General features: G+C 41.3%; 1 protein-coding gene across 1 annotated transcript in view; it reads left to right on the forward strand.

The window, feature by feature from the left end:
* CSMD3 (CUB and Sushi multiple domains 3) overlaps positions 1-22,780 on the forward strand; it is a 1,090,172-nt gene that overhangs the window by 569,194 nt on the left and 498,198 nt on the right. The window contains exons 27-28 of the mRNA XM_044293228.1: positions 13,609-13,796; positions 19,750-19,944. Coding sequence (XP_044149163.1) covers positions 13,609-13,796; positions 19,750-19,944 — 383 coding nt within the window. The remainder of the gene's footprint in view (positions 1-13,608; positions 13,797-19,749; positions 19,945-22,780) is intronic.

The following is a 22,780-nucleotide window of genomic DNA, read 5'->3' on the forward strand; positions in this document are numbered from 1 at the left end:
ATGTCAGCAGAGAATTAGTCTGCATGTCATAGCAGAGAATGAGGCTTCACGTCAGCCACCACTGCAACAGTCCATTGTCAGATATTTAGGCCCAGCACCCAGGCAGAGGAGAGAGGTCCCGTAACAGAGGATCTGGCTTCGTGTCAGCAGAGAATCAGTCTGCATGTCATAGCAGAAAATCAGGCTTCACGTCAGCCACCACTGCAACATTCCATTGTCAGATATTTAGGCCCTGGCACCCAGACAGCGGAGAGGTTCATTCAACTTTGGGTAGCCTCGTAATATAATGGTAAAATGAAAATAAAAATAGGATTGAATGAGGAAGTGCCCTGGAGTCCAATAATATATGGTTAAGGGGAGGTAGTTAATGTCTAATCTGGACAAGGGACGGACAGATCCTGTGGGATCCATGCCTGGTTCATTTTTATGAACGTCAGCTTGTCCACATTGGCTGTAGACAGGCGGCTGCGTTTGTCTGTAATGACGCCCCCTGCCGTGCTGAATACACGTTCAGACAAAACGCTGGCCGCCGGGCAGGCCAGCACCTCCAAGGCATAAAAGGCTAGCTCTGGCCACGTGGACAATTTAGAGACCCAGAAGTTGAATGGGGCCAAACCATCAGTCAGTACGTGGAGGGGTGTGCACACGTACTGTTCCACCATGTTAGTGAAATGTTGCCTCCTGCTAACACTTTGCGTATCAGGTGGTGGTGCAGTTAGCTGTGGCGTGTTGACAAAACTTTTCCACATCTCTGCCATGCTAACCCTGCCCTCAGAGGAGCTGGCCGTGACACAGCTGCCTTGGCGACCTCTTGCTCCTCCTCTGCCTTGGCCTTGGGCTTCCACTTGTTCCCCTGTGACATTTGGGAATGCTCTCAGTAGCGCGTCTACCAACGTGCGCTTGTACTCGCGCATCTTCCTATCACGCTCCAGTGCAGGAAGTAAGGTGGGCACATTGTCTTTGTAGCGTGGATCCAGCAGGGTGGCAACCCAGTAGTCCGCACAGGTTAAAATGTGGGCAACTCTGCTGTCGTTGCGCAGGCACTGCAGCATGTAGTCGCTCATGTGTGCCAGGCTGCCCAGGGGTAAGGACAAACTGTCCTCTGTGGGAGGCGTATCGTCGTCGTCCTGCCTTTCCCCCCAGCCACGCACCAGTGATGGACCCGAGCTGCGTTGGGTGCCACCCCGCTGTGACCATGCTTCATCCTCATCCTCCTCCACCTCCTCCTCGTCCTCCTTGTCCTCCAGTAGTGGGCCCTGGCTGGCCACATTTGTACCTGGCCTCTGCTGTTGCCAAAAACCTCCCTCTGAGTCACTTCGAAGAGACTGGCCTGAAAGTGCTAAAAATGACCCCTCTTCCTCCTCCTCCTCCTGGGCCACCTCCTCTTCCATCATCGCCCTAAGTGTTTTCTCAAGGAGACATAGAAGTGGTATTGTAACGCTGATAACGGCGTCATCGCCACTGGCCATGTTGGTGGAGTACTCGAAACAGCGCAACAGGGCACACAGGTCTCGCATGGAGGCCCAGTCATTGGTGATGAAGTGGTGCTGTTCTGTAGTGCGACTGACCCATGCGTGCTGCAGCTGAAACTCCACTATGGCCTGCTGCTGCTCGCACAGTCTGTCCAGCATGTGCAAGGTGGAGTTCCACCTGGTGGGCACGTCGCATATGAGGCGGTGAGCGGGAAGGCCGAAGTTACGCTGTAGCGCAGACAGGCGAGCAGCAGCAGGATGTGAATGCCGGAAGCGCGAACAGACGGCCCGCACTTTATGCAGCAGCTCTGACATGTCGGGGTAGTTGTGAATGAACTTCTGCACCACCAAATTCAGCACATGCGCCAAGCAAGGGATGTGCGTCAAATTGGCTAGTCCCAGAGCTGCAACGAGATTTCGCCCATTATCACACACCACCAGGCCGGGCTTGAGGCTCACCGGCAGCAACCATTCGTCGGTCTGTTGTTCTATACCCCGCCACAACTCCTGTGCGGTGTGGGGCCTGTCCCCCAAACATATGAGTTTCAGAATGGCCTGCTGACGTTTACCCCGGGCTGTGCTGAAGTTGGTGGTGAAGGTGTGTGGCTGACTGGATGAGCAGGTGGAAGAAGAGGAGGAGGAAGCCGAGAAGGAGGAGGTGGCAACAGGAGGCAAAGAATGTTGCCCTGTGATCCTTGGCGGCGGAAGGACGTGCGCCAAACAGCTCTCCGCCTGGGGCCCAGCTGCCACTACATTTACTCAGTGTGAAGTTAGGGAGATATAGCGTCCCTGGCCGTGCTTACTAGTCCACGTATCTGTGGTTAGGTGGACCTTGCTACAGATGGCGTTGCGCAGTGCACATTTGATTTTATCGGATACTTGGTTGTGCAGGGAAGGCACGGCTCTCTTGGAGAAGTAGTGGCGGCTGGGAACAACATACTGTGGGACAGCAAGCGACATGAGCTGTATGAAGCTGTCTGTGTCCACCAGCCTAAATGACAGCATTTCATAGGCCAGTAGTTTAGAAATGCTGGCATTAAGGGCCAGGGATCGAGGGTGGCTAGATGGGAATTTACGCTTTCTCTCAAATGTTTGTGAGATGGAGAGCTGAACGCTGGCGTGTGACATGGTTGAGACGATTGGTGACGGAGGTGGTGGTGGTGTTGGTGGTACATCCCCTGTTTGCTGGGCGGCAGGTGCCAACGTTCCTCCAGAGGCGGAGGAAGAGGCCGAGGCGGCAGCAGCAGAAGAGGCCGAGGCGGCAGCAGCAGAAGAGGTAGCAGGGGGAGCCTGAGTGACTTCCTTGGTTTTAAGGTGTTTACTCCACTGCAGTTCATGCTTTGCATGCAGGTGCCTGGTCATGCAGGTTGTGCTCAGGTTCAGTACGTTAATGCCTCACTTCAGGCTCTGATGGCACAGCGTGCAAACCACTCGGGTCTTGTCGTCAGCACATTGTTTGAAGAAGTGCCATGCCAGGGAACTCCTTGAAGCTGCCTTTGGGGTGCTCGGTCCCAGATGGCGGCGGTCAGTAGCAGGCGGAGTCTCTTGGCGGCGGGTGTTCTGCTTTTGCCCACTGCTCCCTCTTTTGCTACGCTGTTGGCTCGGTCTCACCACTGCCTCTTCCTCCGAACTGTGAAAGTCAGTGGCACGACCTTCATTCCATGTGGGGTCTAGGACCTCATCGTCCCCTGCATCGTCTTCCACCCAGTCTTGATCCCTGACCTCCTGTTCAGTCTGCACACTGCAGAAAGACGCAGCAGTTGGCACCTGTGTTTCATCATCATCAGAGACAAGCTGAGGTGGTATTCCCATGTCCTCATCATCAGGAAACATAAGTGGTTGTGCGTCAGTGCAGTCTATGTCTTCCACCACTGGGGAAGGGCTAGGTGGATGCCCTTGGGAAACCCTGCCAGCAGAGTCTTCAAACAGCATAAGAGACTGCTGCATAACTTGAGGCTCAGACAGTTTCCCTGATATGCATGGGGGTGATGTGACAGACTGATGGGGTTGGTTTTCAGGCGCCATCTGTGCGCTTTCTGCAGAAGACTGGGTGGGAGATAATGTGAACGTGCTGGATCCACTGTCGGCCACCCAATTGACTAATGCCTGTACCTGCTCAGGCCTTACCATCCTTAGAACGGCATTGGGCCCCACCATATATCGCTGTAAATTCTGGCGGCTACTGGGACCTGAGGTAGTTGGTACACTAGGACGTGTGGATGTGCACCAGAGGGTCCACTAACACCACCACGACCATGTCCACGTCCGCGTCCCTTACTAGATGTTTTCCTCATTGTTATGGTTCACCACAACAACAAAAATATTATTTGGCCCAATGTATTGTATTCAAATTCAGCTGAATATCAATTTGAGGCTTAGTATTTAGGCGCTGGGTGACCGGTATGGATTTAGTGACAGAATTAGACTTGGAAATGCACAGTAGCGTGTGTGTGAAGTTATTCTGAATGACCCTATGTGCACCTTGAATATTATATACCCTTTTAGGGATAGATTTCAAATAGCTCTGATATAGCAGAAACCACTAAATTATGAAATTGCTAAATTGGGAATTGTATTTCAACCCAGAACAAAAAATGTGCTTTGACGGACACTAAATAACTTGCCCATCCACAACAGGACAGCGGTAACGACAGATTTAGCGGGATATAAATTTGAGGCCTAGTATTTAGGCGCGGGGTGACCGGTATGGATTTAGTGACAGAATTAGACTTGGAAATGCACAGTAGCGTGTGTGTGAAGTTATTCTGAATGACCCTATGTGCACCTTGAATATTATATACCCTTTTAGGGATAGATTTCAAATAGCTCTGATATAGCAGAAACCACTAAATTATGAAATTGCTAAATTGGGAATTGTATTTCAACCCTGAACAAAAAATGTGCTTTGACAGACACTAAATAACTTGCCCATCCACAACAGGACAGCGGTAACGACAGATTTAGCGGGATATAAATTTGGGGCCTAGTATTTAGGCGCTGGGTGACCGGTATGGATTTAGTGACAGAATTAGACTTGGAAATGCACAGTAGCGTGTGTGTGAAGTTATTCTGAATGACCCTATGTGCACCTTGAATATTATATACCCTTTTAGGGATAGATTTCAAATAGCTCTGATATAGCAGAAACCACTAAATTATGAAATTGCTAAATTGGGAATTGTATTTCAACCCAGAACAAAAAATGTGCTTTGACGGACACTAAATAACTTGCCCATCCACAACAGGACAGCGGTAACGACAGATTTAGCTGGATATAAATTTGAGGCCTAGTATTTAGGCGCTGGGTGACCGGTATGGATTTACTAACAGAATTAGACTTGGAAATGCACAGTAGCGTGTGTGTGAAGTTATTCTGAATGACCCTATGTGCACCTTGAATATTATATACCCTTTTAGGGATAGATTTCAAATAGCTCTGATATAGCAGAAACCACTAAATTATGAAATTGCTAAATTGGGAATTGTATTTCAACCCTGAACAAAAAATGTGCTTTGACGGACACTAAATAACTTGCCCAGCCACAACAGTACAGCGGTAACGACAGATTTAGCGGGATATAAATTTGAGGCCTAGTATTTAGGCGCTGGGTGACCGGTATGGATTTAGTGACAGAATTAGACTGGGATATGGCCAAAAAATAACCACACTATTGCTGGTTAAATGCACTTGGTGTGACAGCTTGACCAACCACACTACTGAGGGTTAAATGCACTTGGTGACGAACGCAGCTTGCCCCTGATGTAGTATATGGCCAAAAAATGAACAGACTATTGCTGGTTAAATGCACTTGGTGTGACAGCTTCACCCTGATGTAGGCTTTAGCCAAAAAACAACCACACTACTGAGGGTTAAATGGACTTGGTGACGGGCGCAGCTTGCCCCTGATGTAGTATATGGCCAAAAAATGAACAGACTATTGCTGGTTAAATGCACTTGGTGTGACAGCTTGACCAACCACACTACTGAGGGTTAAATGCACTTGGTGACGGGCGCAGCTTGCCCCTGATTTAGTATATGGCCAAAAAATTAACAGACTATTGCTGGTTAAATGCACTTGGTGTGACAGCTTCACCCTGATGTAGGCTTTAGCCAAAAAACAACCACACCATTGAGGGTTAAATGCACTTGGTGACAGGCGCAGCTTGCCCCTGATGTAGTATATGGCCAAAAAATAAACAGACTATTGCTGGTTAAATGCACTTGGTGTGACAGCTTCACCCTGATGTTGGCTTTAGCCAAAAAACAACCACACCATTGAGGGTTAAATGCACTTGGTCGCAGCTTGGATGCACTTGGTCGCAGCACCGCACAAGACACAAAATGGCCGCCGATCACCCCTGAAAAAAGTGACTGACAAACGGTCTGGGCAGCCTAAAAACAGTGAGCAATTGAATTTCAGCAGCTCAATGATGCACAGCTGCAGATCGATCGATTAATCAAGTCCTTTGGAGGAGTTAATCTGCCTAATCTCGCCCTACTGTCGCAGCCGCAACCTCTTCCTACGCTAATCAGAGCAGAGTGACGGGCGGCGCTATGTGACTCCAGCTTAAATAGAGGCTGGGTCACATGGTGCTCTGGCCAATCACAGCCATGCCAATAGTAGGCATGGCTGTGACGGCCTCTTGGGGCAAGTAGTATGACGCTTGTTGATTGGCTGCTTTGCAGCCTTTTAAAAAGCGCCAAGAAAGCGTCACAAAAGCGCCAAGAAAGCGACGAACACCGAACCCGAACCCGGACTTTTACGAAAATGTCCGGGTTCGGGTCTGTGTCACGGACACCCCAAAATTCGGTATGAACCCGAACTATACAGTTCGAGTTCGCTCATCCCTACTTAGTACCTAATTTATATATTGTTTAAAACACTGATTTATCATAAATGTTGAAGTGTATCAAGGGAATATAGGGGTAGCCTTCCCAGGCAATTGGACTGGTTTGATGGTGGTGATTCTACATTTTAATGTACAAGAGACATTCATTTCAGTTGCAATTGTCCGTTAATATATATTTGGTTTTCAGCCTTCTCTCTAAAATGTAGAAACTAAAGAAATCCCACACACCAATGCAGCAGATTTATGAAATAATCTACATAGAATGAAATTGAAAACAAAATGATAGAACACATGCCTGACTTTAACAGCTTTGCAATCTAAGCTACTTTCACTGGGTTTTGTCCTGTTCGTCATTATCAACATCCTGTGGAATTTAACTTTAGCCGTTTATTATGGCGCCGATCAAGAGATACTCAAACACAAAATTACTTTAACTATATGGCAATGGAAAGTTTAGATTCAATTGAAGAGTGTATTTTATTTTCATCCTAGTGCTTTACCATTTTTAGGGTTTGAATTTGTCTATTATAGTAAGAGAATCATTATAATAACTACAACACTCAGTGTACAGTACGATCTGTAATTCAATGGATTGCAACATTCTCCTTTGTAACACTTCCTAGCGGATGATTACAAAATTCTTATTCATGTTTAGTGACTGTTCAGACCCATTACATATTTATTTTATTTTTTTTAGCCCATTTTGCTTCTACATTAGTTTATGAATGTTTCAGTGGTTTCTCTTACGTTGTGAATAATGCTACTGTGACTCCATTGTGACACTGAGTTGCAAACAACCTTAAGCCAGAAAGTTTGTTCTGATTTTTATGTAGCTCAATACATGGTCAGATTTTTTTGGGAATTTTAAATATGATGTTCATGTCTCCTTCCAGTACTCCGTAATCAGATTCCTTTAATCTCACCGATCTTAGCCAGTGCCAAATAATCATAGCAGCCAATATTTAGCCACAGTGGTGGTATATCAATGGTGACCAATGCCTGCCACCATCCTGTAGTGTAAGACACCGTGTCATTTTGCTATTTTACTAGTATATTACTATATAATATATTTCAATGACCTATTTTAATTCCATAATCTTGTTTCATCCCTGTGTGTCTTTATTGCTGATATACAGAATCTTTTTGTCAACTGGTGGATCCTGACTACAATTGGTCTCCTCTGTAGTCAGGTTCTATCAGTAGAAGCTTCCCTTAGACCAGGGATCAGCAACCTCTGGCATTCCAGCTGTTCTGAAATTATAACTCCTAGAATCCTTCTTTCACTTTTGTGGGAATAACAGAAAGCTGCTGAGGAACCAATAAGCTACAGTGCAGGAATGATGCTAGCAGATATATATATATATATATATATATATATATATATATATATATCCAAAGGATGAGGCAGCACTCCAAGTAAAGTGAAAAAGGTGGATCTTTTACTTGGAGTGCTGCCTCATCCTTTGGATATTTATTTACCTATAGCCGTCTGAGCCTGCGGCTGAGAGGACCTGCACCTGTATTCCTGGTCTTGTGCTGCTGGGACCCTCTTTTTGGTTTCTATATATATATATATATATATATATATATATATATATATCAGTTATTTATAGCTCTTAACCAACATATAAATAGGACTTCTCTGGATTGTTTTGATTCCCATTTGCATTTTAAATCTTCTTAATATTGTGTTCATATTGTTTGAGATTCTTCCATATTTGTACTAGCAATATACTAGGTACTAGTACCAACTAGAAACTAACATATTAACATGTAATTCAAAGGGTACAAGTACAAAGTCAAACATTACAGAGTGACAAACCAATCAAGTCAGATATTAATAGTGAGGACAATAACTTAAAATCTATAAACAAATAGTTATGTGTGTGTGTGTGTGTGTGTGTTTGAGGGGGGGGGGAGTAAAAACTATTTGTCTTGTACAATGGTCTAGTCACTGCTGCATGTACCAATCACTAGCAAGTGTCTATTAATTTACAGATCTAAATTCATGTGTACAGATATCACATGCATCTAGTGTTGGGGATTTGGATGATGGGATCAGGTTCTTCAGAATAATGTCTTCAGAAGAATTCAGAAGAGCTAGATTATGAATTGTGATAGGCCTCCCTAAAAATATGTGTTTTAAGACATACATAAAGCTGTGAGTGTTGGGAAATTACTTGACTCACTGAGGTAGTATATTCCAGACAACTGGTGGAGTACAAACCGGATTCCAAAAAAGTTGGGACACTATACAAATCGTGAATAAAAACTGAATGCAATGATGTGGAGGTGCCAACTTCTAATATTTTATTCAGAATAGAACATAAATCACGGAACAAAAGTTTAAACTGAGAAAATGTACCATTTTAAGGGAAAAATATGTTGAATCAGAATTTCATGGTGTCAACAAATCCCCAAAAAGTTGGGACAAGGGCATTTTCACCACTGTGTGGCATCTCCCCTTCTTCTTACAACACTCAACAGACGTCTGGGGACCGAGGAGACCAGTTTCTCAAGTTTAGAAATAGGAATGCTCTCCCATTCTTGTCTAATACAGGCCTCTAACTGTTCAATCATCTTGGGCCTTCTTTGTTGCACCTTCCTCTTTATCATGCGCCAAATGTTCTCTATAGGTAAAAGATCTGGACTGCAGACTGGCCATTTCAGTACCCGGATCCTTCTCCTACGCAGTCATGATGTTGTGATTGATGCAGAATGTGGTCTGGCATTATCTTGTTGAAAAATGCAGGGTTTTCCCTGAAAGAGATGATGTCTGGATGGGAGCATATGTTGTTCTAGAACCTGAATATATTTTTCTGCATTGATGGTGCCTTTCCAGACATGCAAGCTGCCCATGCCACACGCACTCATGCAACCCCATACCATCAGAGATGCAGGCTTCTGAACTGAGCATTGATAACAACTTGGGTTGTCCTTGTCCTCTTTGGTCCGGATGACATGGCGTCCCAGATTTCCAAAAAGAACTTCGAATCGCAACTCGTCTGACCACAGAACAGTCTTCCATTTTGCCACACTCCATTTTAAATGATCCCTGGCCCAGTAAAAACGCCTGAGCTTGTGGATCTTGCTTAGAAATGGCTTCTTCTTTGCACTGTAGTGTTTCAGCTGGCAACGGCGGATGGCACTGTGGATTGTGTTCACTGACAATGGTTTCTGGAAGTATTCCTGAGCCCATTCTGTGATTTCCTTTACAGTAGCATTCCTGTTTGTGGTGCAGTGTCGTTTAAGGGCCCGGAGATCACGGGCATCCAGTATGGTTTTACGGCCTTGACCCTTACGCACAGAGATTGTTCCAGATTCTCTGAATCTTCGGATGATGTTATGCACAGTTGATGATGATAGATGCAAAGTCTTTGCAATTTTTCGCTGGGTAACACCTTTCTGATATTGCTCCACTATCTTTCTGCGCAACATTGTGGGAATTGGTGATCCTCTACCCATCTTGGCTTCTGAGAGACACTGCCACTCTGAGAAGCTCTTTTTATACCCAATCATGTTGCCAATTGACCTAATTAGTGTTAATTGGTCTTCCAGCTCTTCGTTATGCTCAAATTTACTTTTTCCAGCCTCTTATTGCTACTTGTCCCAACTTTTTGGGGATTTGTTGACACCGTGAAAATTTGAATCAACGTATTTTTTCTTTAAAATGATACATTTACTCGGATTAAACGTTTGATCTGTCATCTACGTTCTATTACAAATAAAATATTGACATTTGCCATCTCCACATCATTGCATTCAGTTTTTATTCACAATTTGTTTAGTGTCCCAACTTTTTTGGAATCCGGTTTGTACAAGAAACGTCTTGGAGGTGTCAATGGCAGGTTTCAATTATGTAGCATGTCAGTATTAGATCATTGACAGAATAGAAAGCACAGGTTTAGTGGCAGACAGAGAGTTGAGAGGAGATATAGGGTGGTGCAGCACTGTGGAGAGCTTTGAGGGTGAGAGTTATACGATTATATTGGATTCAATATTGGATGGGAAACCAATGCAGTGACTGTCACAGGGTGGAGGCATTGTTGTGGAGATTGGACAGACAGCTGAGCCTGGGTGCTGCAGTCAGGATATACTGAAGAGGGGAGAGTTTAGTAAAGGGAAAACTGATTAGTAATCAGTTACAGTAATCAAGGAAAGCATGAAACAGGGTAAAATGAGCGTTTTTTTCCTGTATGCACAGAAAAAAAAAAAAAAAAAAGATTCTCGAGATAAATTTAAGGCACAGGGGACACAAGCACAGAAGTGATTGAATATAGGGTGTGGATGAAAGATAGGTGTCAAATATAACACCAAGTTCTGACTAAGCCTTTTGGTAGTGCCAGCTACTATAATTAAACTATCAGATTTACGATCGATCAGTAGATGGTGGTAACACAAGAAGTTCAGTGTTTGATATATTTAGTTTCAGCTAAAGAGGGGACATGATTTTAGAAACAGTCTATTTTGTAGGTCTACTTGTAATATCCAACAAAACACATATCTACATATCACATGTTCATGTTTTCCCTGTAGAACTACATGTATTTGTGTATAGTTACTTGAAGGAGTGACGACTATACAAATTAGAAAGGGTAAATTCAACAATCCTTAGCCGCAGGAGAAAATTAGAATTTTCCCAAATTCTAATTTTGTGATACAAAACATAATTAATCTAAGAACAAGCTGTTGGACTGTGGTTATTTAAAGACTATGTACAAGAAGTATCCTACATGGATACATAATCAAGTTTGACATGTGCGGTTGTTATGTATATTATATGTAGTAATTGTTTTCAAATTGTAGTTTTTGTCTATTTGAGGCATTCCCAATTAAATGTGTAATGGGTTGCTAATTGTGTCTATATTTTAGATGCGTTTCTTATCCCTAATCACCTTATTGCCAACTGGTGATGGACAGAAGAGGAAATAAATATAATTAATAGAATACATCTGCTTATCAGACAATAGTTAGGTGTAGCAGTGTGGATAGAAGCAGTTTTCTGCAAAATACAGTTAGAGTTCCTTGCTTATTTATTTGTTAAATCAAAAGTATTGCATTTTGGGACATTGTCATTGGAACAAAGGACAACATAAATGTTTCCATGAGGGCAAAGTTATGTAGGTGCAATACAAAAACATTGCTATTGGAGAAATATGTAGCTAGGACCATAATTATAACTACCACATCTTAACCACCTAGGCCAGGAGGATTTGACATGTATTTCCTACTTTATATTAATTGTATGATTCTGTGGTTATCTCCTCACCCTCTGGTTTGTAGGATTTTTGGAAAAGTAATCCCTGTACATGTGTTCACCAGCTATTAAAAAGGTGCATATTATGTACCTCCAAGAAGTTTGCCCACTTTAGACATTTATAGTAAGAACATAGGCTACGGCATAAACAGTGTCAGACTGGGGTTCCGTGGGCCGACCACAGAATTTTTTTTTTTGGGGGCCCATCCATTATATCATTAATAATGTCTACTAATTTTTGAATCAAAGAAATAGAATCTAATGGCAAGTGATCATCTCTGAAGGCAGCTCATAATGAGTGTTTTCTCCTGGACCTTTGGGTCCCTCTATTAAATCAGAATCTTGGCCCACCAGATGATCCTCTGGGTACTCTGGTGGGCCAATCCAACCCTGGGCATAAATGTCTGTTAAGTGATGTCCTACTTCAGAGACCTCCAATGAATAGCGAAATGAGGTTCTCAAAATCTTGGTGGCAACTCAACATGCCCAGATGACCAAAATGGGAGGTGGTCACAGATGTGTGCCTCTTTCTCCATTAAAATCTAAAGAAGTTACTAAAACAGCTAAGAAAGTACACTTGGCTATGTCTAAAACTCCAGTAGTCTTCAATTAAGAAATTCAATAAATGTATTTTGAAAACCTTGACAATTTTAACAAAATTACTTTAAGGGAATGCATCTACTTAAAACATGAAACATACAGATTCTTCTAAATGATAAAAGATCAGGTGGTGTTGGGATTATCTTTGCAGCTCTCCTGAGACGTTCCATTTATCATTATGTGAGAAAAGGAATTCCTAGCAAAATTTTATAAAGAATTCAAAAAGTTAATTAGGGAAGATAATACAGTATGCCTAGTGAAAAACCAACCTCAGTGTAACAACAATGTCCCTCAACAAATAAGCATTGGATATATAAATAACAACATATTTTATAGCTGAAGTTCATATTTAATAAAGTTGGAGCTATAAAGTATACTATTATGCTACTGTATAATATATTTTAATTACCTATTTCATTTCCATCATCTTGTTTCATCCCTGTGTGTCTTTACTGCTGATGTCCACAATCTTTTGGTCAACTGGTGGATCCTGACTACAATCAGTCTCCTCTGTAGTAAGGTTCTATCAGTAGAAGGGATCAGCAACCTCTGGAACTCCAGCTGTTCTGAAACTACAACTCCCAGAATCTTCCTTTCACTTCTGTGGGAATTACATGAAAAGCCGAGTAAGTTTGCATGCTGGGAGTTGTAGTTTTGCAGCAGCTGGAGTGCCGAAGGTTGCTGATCGCTGCCTTAGACTGCTCACTCTAAAGATGAATCATATAGCTGCATCCTCTTGAAGATTTGACCCAGAAGGTTGCACTGACTGTGGGGAACTAAACTGGAGATAGCAATCTCACAAAGCAGCCAAGGACTGAGGGAACATTACAGCTTGGAATGTTGAGAATGTGTAGGAAGGGGTGAGAGTGTGTATCTCACCCAGCAGGAGAGTGTGTAGTATTTGCCACAAAGCAGTTTACTGTGATGAAACCCAGATCACGCATCAGGGGAGAACAAACCACCCACTGGGAGATCAGTGCAACATGACAAAAAGAAAAAGCTGTAGAAAATTTAAAGATTCACTAAATCTACATCTATACTTTGAAACTATTTTACTTTTAATAGATCTAAGTTAAAATATACAAACATATTAATCAACCTTCTAGCTGATATGTTCCTTGAATATAATATTAAAAAAATAAGATACAAACATCTGGGGCAACACTTGATTTATGGTTTTATTTTTGCTTTTGTTCTTTTTTTATCTAATATAATGATATCCAAAAAGTGAACCCTTATCTCATCAAAGAGCAAATAATATTTGTGCTAATGCCTTATGAGAACACACAGTTAAAATGGAAAAGGTGGCAATGTGCTCAGGAAAGGTTGCAAAAGGGCATGTACAAGCAAATTAATTAAATTGGTTTGAATTTGGAAAACCTATTGAAATGTATGAGTGCTAATTAATTGACTGGTTTTGTCTAACAGCTTCAGCATCGAGCCAAATTATGACTTCTTGTATATTTATGATGGGCCAGATGGAAACAGTCCTCTGATTGGAAGTTTTCAGGACAGCAAATTACCAGAAAGGATTGAGAGCGGTTCCAACAACATGCATTTGGCTTTTAGGAGTGATGGATCTGTCAGTTTCACCGGCTTTCATCTGGAATACAAAGGTGATGTTGCTGCTTAGTTCTACTTAAGCTTTTTCTTCAATGGTTAGTAGTTGAATTTGTATAGTATCCTAACACTTTGTTAAAGTCAATTTTTTTTTTCAATATAAAAAGACAATAAGACTAGATAAAGAGGTGTGTAAACTTTTACAACCATTTTTATGGCTCCAGTGCATCTTATATAATAAATGGCACAATTCTAAACAGTCTTGATTCAACTGTTTCTATCATGTTGTGTCCATTGCTCCATGGGTTCAGACTACAAGCAAAATGTTCTTGATTCTTCAGTCATGTGTTACCTCCACCTGCCTCCTTTTCTGCTGTCTGTAGATTAGCAAGAAAAGGGTTAGAGGGAGCATAGTAACACAGGACTGTTAGATCAGACTACATTGTTCTGTTTGTGACCTATAACCATGGAGACAAGTCTACTTCACTCTTTTCAAAAATAACTTAATTGTTTATATTTCTAAATTTATTTTTTATTTTCAAATCATAGAATCAATAAAAATATAGTTGTATATGTGTGCATGACTTTTAAGAGGCACTCTAGTGAAAATAAATAAAAAACACTTGTAAAAATCCCAGAGTCATAAATTAGAGATGAGACAAGTTTAGAAAAATTTGATTCGGCTACTTTGCCAAACTTCGGCAAAAAATTTGATTTGTTACAAATTGCTTCTCATTGTATGGAGAGGGCACAATGACTGGGAATGGTGATTGCACTGCCCCCATCAATTAACCCCTCAGATGATGTGTTCAATGCTGACTCACATTCAGCCTTTCAGGATTTAAAGGGATTCTGTCACCTCCCCTAAGGCAAAAAACGATTTAAAACCAGCCATGCAGCACAGCTTACCTGGATTAGGCTGTGCTGTTCAATCTTGAAATCCGTCCAGCAGTTAGTTCAAAAAACGAGTTTGATCAATAAGGAAATGCGTCCTGAAGGTGCCCAGAGGGGCGTTTTTTTCTTCTGAGAGAGCCCAGTCCCGCCCCTTTTTCAGTGCCCAGCCCGCCTTCCTTTTACTTCCTAACCGCCGCCCCCAGCCTGCCACAGCCTCCCCTTCCTCTCCTCCCCCTCCCTCTTGCCGAACGAAGTCTCGCACAGGCGCAGTACCCACTGAGGGCTGCGCCTGTGCGATCATCAGGAGACTGAGGGCGGCAGCTTCATCTTCGTCACTGGGCATGCGCCGAGCCCAGTGACGTCCGATGCTCTCTCTTCCCTGCTGACTGAGGGAAGAGCGAGCATCGGACGTCACTGGGCTCGGCGCATGCCCAGTGACGAAGATGAAGCTGCCGCCCTCAGTCTCCTGATGATCGCACAGGCGCAGCCCTCAGTGGGTACTGCGCCTGTGCGAGACTTCGTTCGGCAAGAGGGAGGGGGAGGAGAGGAAGGGGAGGCTGTGGCAGGCTGGGGGCGGCGGTTAGGAAGTAAAAGGAAGGCGGGCTGGGCACTGAAAAAGGGGCGGGACTGGGCTCTCTCAGAAGAAAAAAACGCCCCTCTGGGCACCTTCAGGACGCATTTCCTTATTGATCAAACTCGTTTTTTGAACTAACTGCTGGACGGATTTCAAGATTGAACAGCACAGCCTAATCCAGGTAAGCTGTGCTGCATGGCTGGTTTTAAATCGTTTTTTGCCTTAGGGGAGGTGACAGAATCCCTTTAATCAGGGGTTAAAAAAAATAATACTCACTTCATCCATTTGCTCCCTGAGACACCATCCTCTCCCTTATTGATTAAAGAAAACCCGTCAAAGGACCTGCAGTGAGCGTGATGATGTCATCACTGATGACACCGCATGTGTGATACATGACAGCGGCAAGGAAATGTTTGTCGTGACACCAGTATTAGTTTTATAGTATATGTTGTTACTATTGCTGTGGACAAAGTGTGTGTGTATATAATAGATAGATAGATAGATAGATAGATAGATAGATATGATAGATAGATAGATAGATAGATAGATAGATAGATAGATAGATAATGCCAAAGTTATAGTTTTGCTGCAATACATTTTTTGCGTTTAAGCTACCTTTTTTTTCTATGTGGACTGGTGGGGTTTGTGTGCCAGGTTTGCATATTCTTACTAAAGCTTAAGAAAAGTAGCTTTTTGGTGAATGCCCAGTAGCCCAGAAGACCTTCCATGACCTTAACCCCTGTGGTTCCTCGGAAGAAAGTAGCTCTATGTTAGCTAGCTACTCCAAAGGAAGAAAATAACTCAAAATGATTTGTTGGTGTACTTATAACTTTGGATTCTAGTTTTTATTTAACATCGTAATTCCCACTTTGGCTTGGTAGTCATAATCAACTTTAAAAAGATGTATAAAATGTTTTAAAAAACTATTCTGGTGAGACTGCCATGTCACATTCATTTATACCATGCACGTAAAAAATGTTAAAATGCATTTTGTATAAATCATAGACTAGAAGTGCCCTAAAATATATAGTAATATGCCAGGATTAGGAACCTGTGGGGACAGCAGCAACTATAGACATCTCCTTCCTTATTTTTTCTTTTGGCTTCAAATACCCAAGTGAGTCAAGCAAGAAAAAAAAAAAAAATGTTACAAAAACCTATATATTTTTTTTAAATACACTTTTTTTTTCAAAGTTGGTCAGCTCACTATACTCTTTTAGGATAATCTCAGGCCAAGAGGAAAGTAAAGGAAGGACACATCTTATTTTTCTTTTTGTTTTTTTATAATTTGGTCATTAATTTGATCATTTTTTTTTTCTTAAAAGAGTTTAAGATTTAGAAAGCCTGTTTTCAAATACTCTCTCAGCAAATTCTGATCTATTAACCAGAGGGAAGATAGGCTACAGACACAATCTTGCTCTGGAAAGCTATACATACTGTCCCTTGCAAGGACATTGAACCCTTGCTGCCTGGTCTTCCATTGATTATTGTCACTAGGTCCATGCAGTGGGAAAAACTATGATGCCTTCATTAGCAGGGAACCACTGGATTTGACAATGCAAGAAACCCCTTTTAAAGAAGGTCCAAGACTTTTGCTTATGTAATTTTAAACTGATATTGTACAAGACCATTAGGGCAACTGTTCATATTATGCAAATATGAGTTTGGTAAAGGACAATACTAAAGATGCAGATTAGTTTTGATCGAGCACCAAAGTGCTTGGGTAGAACACTTTGCACCCAAGCACAATGGAAGTCAATGGGAGAAACCGAGCATTAAACCAGGCACCCCCTGCTCTGAAGAGGGGAGGGTGCCAGGTCCCACTGAGGTCTATGCAGAAGATAGCTGTATAGCAAGGGAAGCTTAGGAGTCCCCGCTCTGAGTCCATATATAGCTATGTCCATATATGGAATCAGTGCTTGGGGACACCCAGTGTATTTAAATCAAATTTAGCCTCTATTTCTAAAAAGTTTCTGCTGGTATTTGAACTCACAACCTTTTACATTAGAGGCAAGGACTTTAACCACTCCACTATAAAGCTGAATGATAAACTATGTCAGAAAAAACTCATAGCAGTTTGTTGTGTAGTAAGTATTCCTATACAGCAGAAGTATAATTTCATATTTCAGTGCAGGTTAACATGTAGCTATATAGCGTAGTGGTTAAAGCTCTTGGCTCTAATGTAGAAGGCTGTGAGTTCAAATCCCAACAATAGTGTTTTAGAAATAGAGATTACATTTATATATGTTATTTTTTTTAGTAATTGTAAAAAATGTAAGGCACAAAATAAATGTGTAATTGCAAATATATATATATATATATATATATATATATATATAAAAGATAAAATCATACTTCTGATATATATGAATGCACATGTGGGAAACTACTACAGATGTTTTTAGCCATAATATATTTACATTTACATATATTATATATTCTAAATATATAATAATATATGTAAATATATTATGGCTAAAACCTGTTAGAAGGTTAAGACCTGCTTATAATATGAACAGTTTTTTTGTAACTGGGACTTTTCTTGATCTGCATTAGTGTTGTTCGAGCATGCTCGGCCGAACACCAGTTTGGCTCCGGCATTGCAATCCTTAGCCTAAAACCTCATGTGCTCGAGTCAGTGTATTTAAATCCAATTTAGACTCTATTTCTGAAAAGGTTCTGCCAGGATTTTAACTCACAACCTTCTACATTAGAGTCAAGAACCTTAACCATTACGCTATACAGCTATATGTTAACCTGCACTTAAATATGAAATTATACTTCTGCTATATAGGAATACTTACTTTCTGACAAACTACTATGAGGTTTTTCTGAAATAGTTCAGCTTTATAGCTGTGTGGCTAAAGTCCTTGCCTCTAATGTAGAAGCTTGTGTGTTCAAATCCTGGCAGAAACTTCTCAGATATAGAGGCTAAATTGGATTTAAATACACTGACTTGAGCATTGTGCTCAAGCACATGAGGTTTTCAGCTGAGAATCGCGATGCTCGAGCCAAACTAGTGTTCGGCTGAACACTAATGCAGATCAAGAAAAAGTCCCATATTATAAAAAAAAATTCATATTATAAGCAGATCTTAAACTTCTAACAGTATACCCAAGAATATAGAAGATAATGTTTTCTGTTCATACCACTTTTTGAAGGCATTATTGCTATTTTATATTACAATTATTTGTGCTCATGTTTTTTTCTTGCCAAAGTTTATTCTGTGCCATGCAACTATTATCTTAAAAAAAAAAACAGTACCCTGAACTGCATTTAAGCCACCAGAAGCCCAGTCCTAAATTCTGATAGCTGAATAAAAGAGGTTCTCTAAAAACATTTAGAACTATCTTTAAAGGAGTAGGGAATAAGAAAAAGCTGAACAACCTCCTAGAAACACTCTGAACCACCCTTCCCCCCAAATTCCATCTTCATATATTGTATATAGCAGATCCAAAAGATATTTTTTTTTATTTTCATTTGTGAGACTTAACATATTTACCTGTCTTTTTAGTTTTCTTTATTTGTTTTGGATAATGACATCAGCTGCTTTTAGGAACAGACTGGGGTTTCAATTTTGACAAAGGGATTGTGGTAGCTTAGTTTTGTATTTTGTAATAATGAAATCTATTTTGGGGTAACAGGAGATATTTTCATTGATATCAGCTTCTTTGGCCAATATCAATCTACTTGGACTACTGGTATTCACATTGTTTGTTTGCATTATGATGGCCACTATTGAGCATACAAATTTTACTGTGACAAAGAAGCAATTTATAATTAAAATGTACAAAACTTGAACTTGACCATGTGTAAAACAAATAGGAGATCACCCAGTTATGAACTAAAGATCTATAAATGATGCCTTTTAGAATGTTACTATTTCAGAAATGTGGTTGATTCTTAACGAAGTTTTCCAAGACTTTTATAATGAAGACCTATCCTCTGGATAGATTATCAATATCTGATCGGTGGGGGTCCTACAAAAGGACCCCCACTGATCAGATTTTTAAAAGGGAACAGCCTTTTTTCAGCTCACCTAGCACAATGCTGTATATTGTATAGCAAGTGTACTAGGTATCAAAGCTCAGCCCAATTCACTTCAATAGAGCTAAGCTGTGCCTAATGTCACATGGCCTTGGACAAGGGTATGCAACCCCCAGCACTCCAGATGTTGTGAAACTACAACTCCTAGCATGCATATTTGTTCTACTCTTCTCAGAACTCTCATAGTAATAAATGGAGCATGCTGGGAGTTGTAGTTTCATAACAGTGGGAGTGCCAAAGGTTGCTGACCCCTGGCCAAGGATAAGCTGGAAGGAGGCATCTATGCTGTACAAATCTCCATGCAGCATTCAAACTAAGTTTTGAACAAATTGACTTTGAATATAGCATCCGAAGTTTGATTTACTCAACACTAGTCATCAGTATAACAGTCTCAGAAAACTCCTTCAACATTTTAGCACAGATGGATAAAACCAACTTCCTGTTGGTTTATAGAGTCTTTAATGTGCTAAGTATTTCTGATTTATTTTCTGCAGCCAAACTACGAGAATCCTGTTTTGACCCTGGCAATATAATGAATGGCACGCGACTTGGCATGGATTATAAGCTTGGCTCCACTGTAACGTATTATTGTGATGCTGGCTATGTTCTTCAAGGATATTCAACTCTTACATGCATCATGGGAGATGATGGAAGACCTGGATGGAACAGAATATTACCAAGTTGTCATGGTGAGATTTCAAGTAATATACACCAATAGAAAAGTTTCCCATCAATTTAATTTTGATTGATATATCAGTACAATTGTTCACTGAAAATATCTTCTCTATAGTCATATACTAATTTGTATTGCCAATTCAGTTATAAAAAATAAAATAAAAAATTGAATCATTTACCGGTGGACACATTTTTAAAATTGTTAAATCAATATAGATTGCAAAGCTGGCACAATATATTGGTGAGGGAGTAGAGGCTTGCAGAATATTCTCACACTGCAAATTCTAATTAACCACTAGCAGAAGGACCTGGCTTTGCATGTGTATATTTCATCTATTTCACTTAATGTTTGTGTGTGTCATATCCCCCATAACAGTGAACACCACAGCACCCCGACCCCTTAACACTGACCCCACACAGTGCCTAGTCTTCTTAAAATGGGATCTATACAGCAGCCTATCCCCTTAACTTTGACCTCCACAGTGTCCTGCCCCTTTAATAGTGGCCCCTGCCCCATTAACAGTGACCTCCACAGCAACTCCCTCTTTAATAGTGACCTCCACAGTGCCCATCCCTTTAACAGTGACCAATACAATGCCCTCCTCTTTAACAGTGACCTACACAGTGCCCTCCCCTTTGACAGTGTCCTCCACAGTGCCCAACCATTTAAAAATGACCTCCACGGTGTCCACCCCTTTAACAATGACCTCCACAGTGCCCGCCCCTTTAACAGTGACCTCCACACCGGCCTGGCCCTTTAATTGTAGCGTCTGCCAACTTAACAGTGTCCTCCACAGCGCCCTGCCGCTTTAATAGTGGCCCCTGCCCACTTAACAGTTACTTTCACAGAGCCCTGCCTCTTTAAGGCTAGGGGTACATGATGACATGTGTTGCAATACATTTTGTCGTGCCAATGTCGCTCAACAATTTTTATAATGATAGGCTATGGTGTCGCACTGCGACATACTGAGACTGTGACATGACAGTTGCAAAAAATCCATCCAAAATGGATGCATGTAGTAGTATAGTTGTGCCCTAAGTGTCATGCAGCCCTAGCCTAAAGACCTACAGCAGTGAAGAAAAATGGCTGGGTTGTTATGGAAACCTAGAGTAAAGCTGTGTGTGTATGTGGAGACTAAGGGCCTGCGAGCTTCTATTGGCTGATAAGGGACATGTGACCGTGTGTATGATATGAAGAGAAAGTATTGCAGGCTTCTATTGGCTAAAGCAGGTCATTTTGGGGGAATATCTCAGGAACAGTATGTCCTAAAGAGCTGTGACCCCACAAGTATTCTTTCCAGGTAGCAAGGGATGTGTATACCAAGTTTAGTTGAAATCAATGGTTGTGTTTTTGAGTGATTGCGGAACATACATACATATATACATACTTATATACTGTACATCCATATATATATATATATATATATATATATATATATATATATATAGATTAAGGATTATTATTACATAAAGTGACAGTGTTAAAATATCATAACTATTACCCAGGAAAAACAACTGTGTACATACAATTAGTTACCGAGCAATATACACAGAATAGCAATATATACAGAAAAGTTCATTTGCCAACATTACCAAAGACAGATGGATTTGTATCACCAAATTTGGACCTACATATAGCCCCAAAATGAGTAGGTTATATGGTGTCTATCAAGAAATAGTTATCCCACCTTCTCTTTTCCATGCCGTGGCTGCTCTCTCATGTTCGCTAAACTGCTCAGTCAGGGGGCGTTTAGATTTCTTATGACTGACAGCAGGTTCTGCTGATCTACAGACTCCGCCTACTTGCCTGGCGTGCGCGCTCCCGTGTAAAAATGAAATCATTCGCGCAGGAGAACTAACAAGCACGCAGGCGCAGAGAGTTCTATTAAAAAAAAAAAAGGACTAACGACAGGAATCCAATGTGCATGCCCGAAAATGCGCAAGCCGAGAGTCAGTTCGTGCTGCGTAGAAAAAAAAAAAGAGAAGAGGATAGCGCACAAGCACGGCCAATACTCCGATGTTGCTGGGGTGGCCATAACCAATAACAACTGGCATGTAAACAATGCTAAAAAAGAATGTCAAATATATAAAAAGAAAGGATGAATCGGTAATCACTTATATTGGGTAAGTTGATGCTTGTGTCAAAAACTGCACAATTAAGAAGACATCAAAAGATGGGATAACCCCTTTAATCTCTCGTGTTATCGAGTCTAATCTATGCATTTTTGGAATTACATTTAGATTTTTATTCTTATACTTTTTCTGCATAAAAAAATCCTATAAAAGTGTTACGCTGCATGTATAGAGAATAGTTGTAACCCATGATAAGTAGTTGTAATATAGTTTATACTTCCCTATGTTTTTGGAGTTAAAAAGTTTTGAAACCCATTTTTGCAACCTTTTAAGCATCATTGTGACTAAATCTATTTACACATGGTGTTTTTACACCATCCTAACCAGATTCCAAAAATATGGTATGGTGAGGGCAGAGTGTGGGTGGGACTATCTGCTAGGACTCATTTATCACTATTTACACCAAAAACTGCTGTAAATGATTATTGAAATCTATGCAAGGTGGGGTAGATTTCAGTGTGGTGCACAGACTGCTGTAGGAGGCATTTAATTTATGAAGAGGTCACCTCCAGTGGTGCAGGCCCTATCAAGACCAGTGTAGCACACATTGGCCTTTAAAATCAGGGCCATAGATTGTTAATGTGGTTGGCCACCGTTGAGAAATTGCTGAAGAATAACTTAACACAGATTCTGCTGTACACATGTGTGTCAGGTCACTTTGGCACAACTGAATGTAATCAGCAAATGTGCCAATACAGGAGATTCTGATGCCTGCAT

Source organism: Bufo gargarizans, chromosome 5, assembly GCF_014858855.1.
Source record: "Bufo gargarizans isolate SCDJY-AF-19 chromosome 5, ASM1485885v1, whole genome shotgun sequence".
Taxonomy (NCBI): domain Eukaryota; kingdom Metazoa; phylum Chordata; class Amphibia; order Anura; family Bufonidae; genus Bufo; species Bufo gargarizans.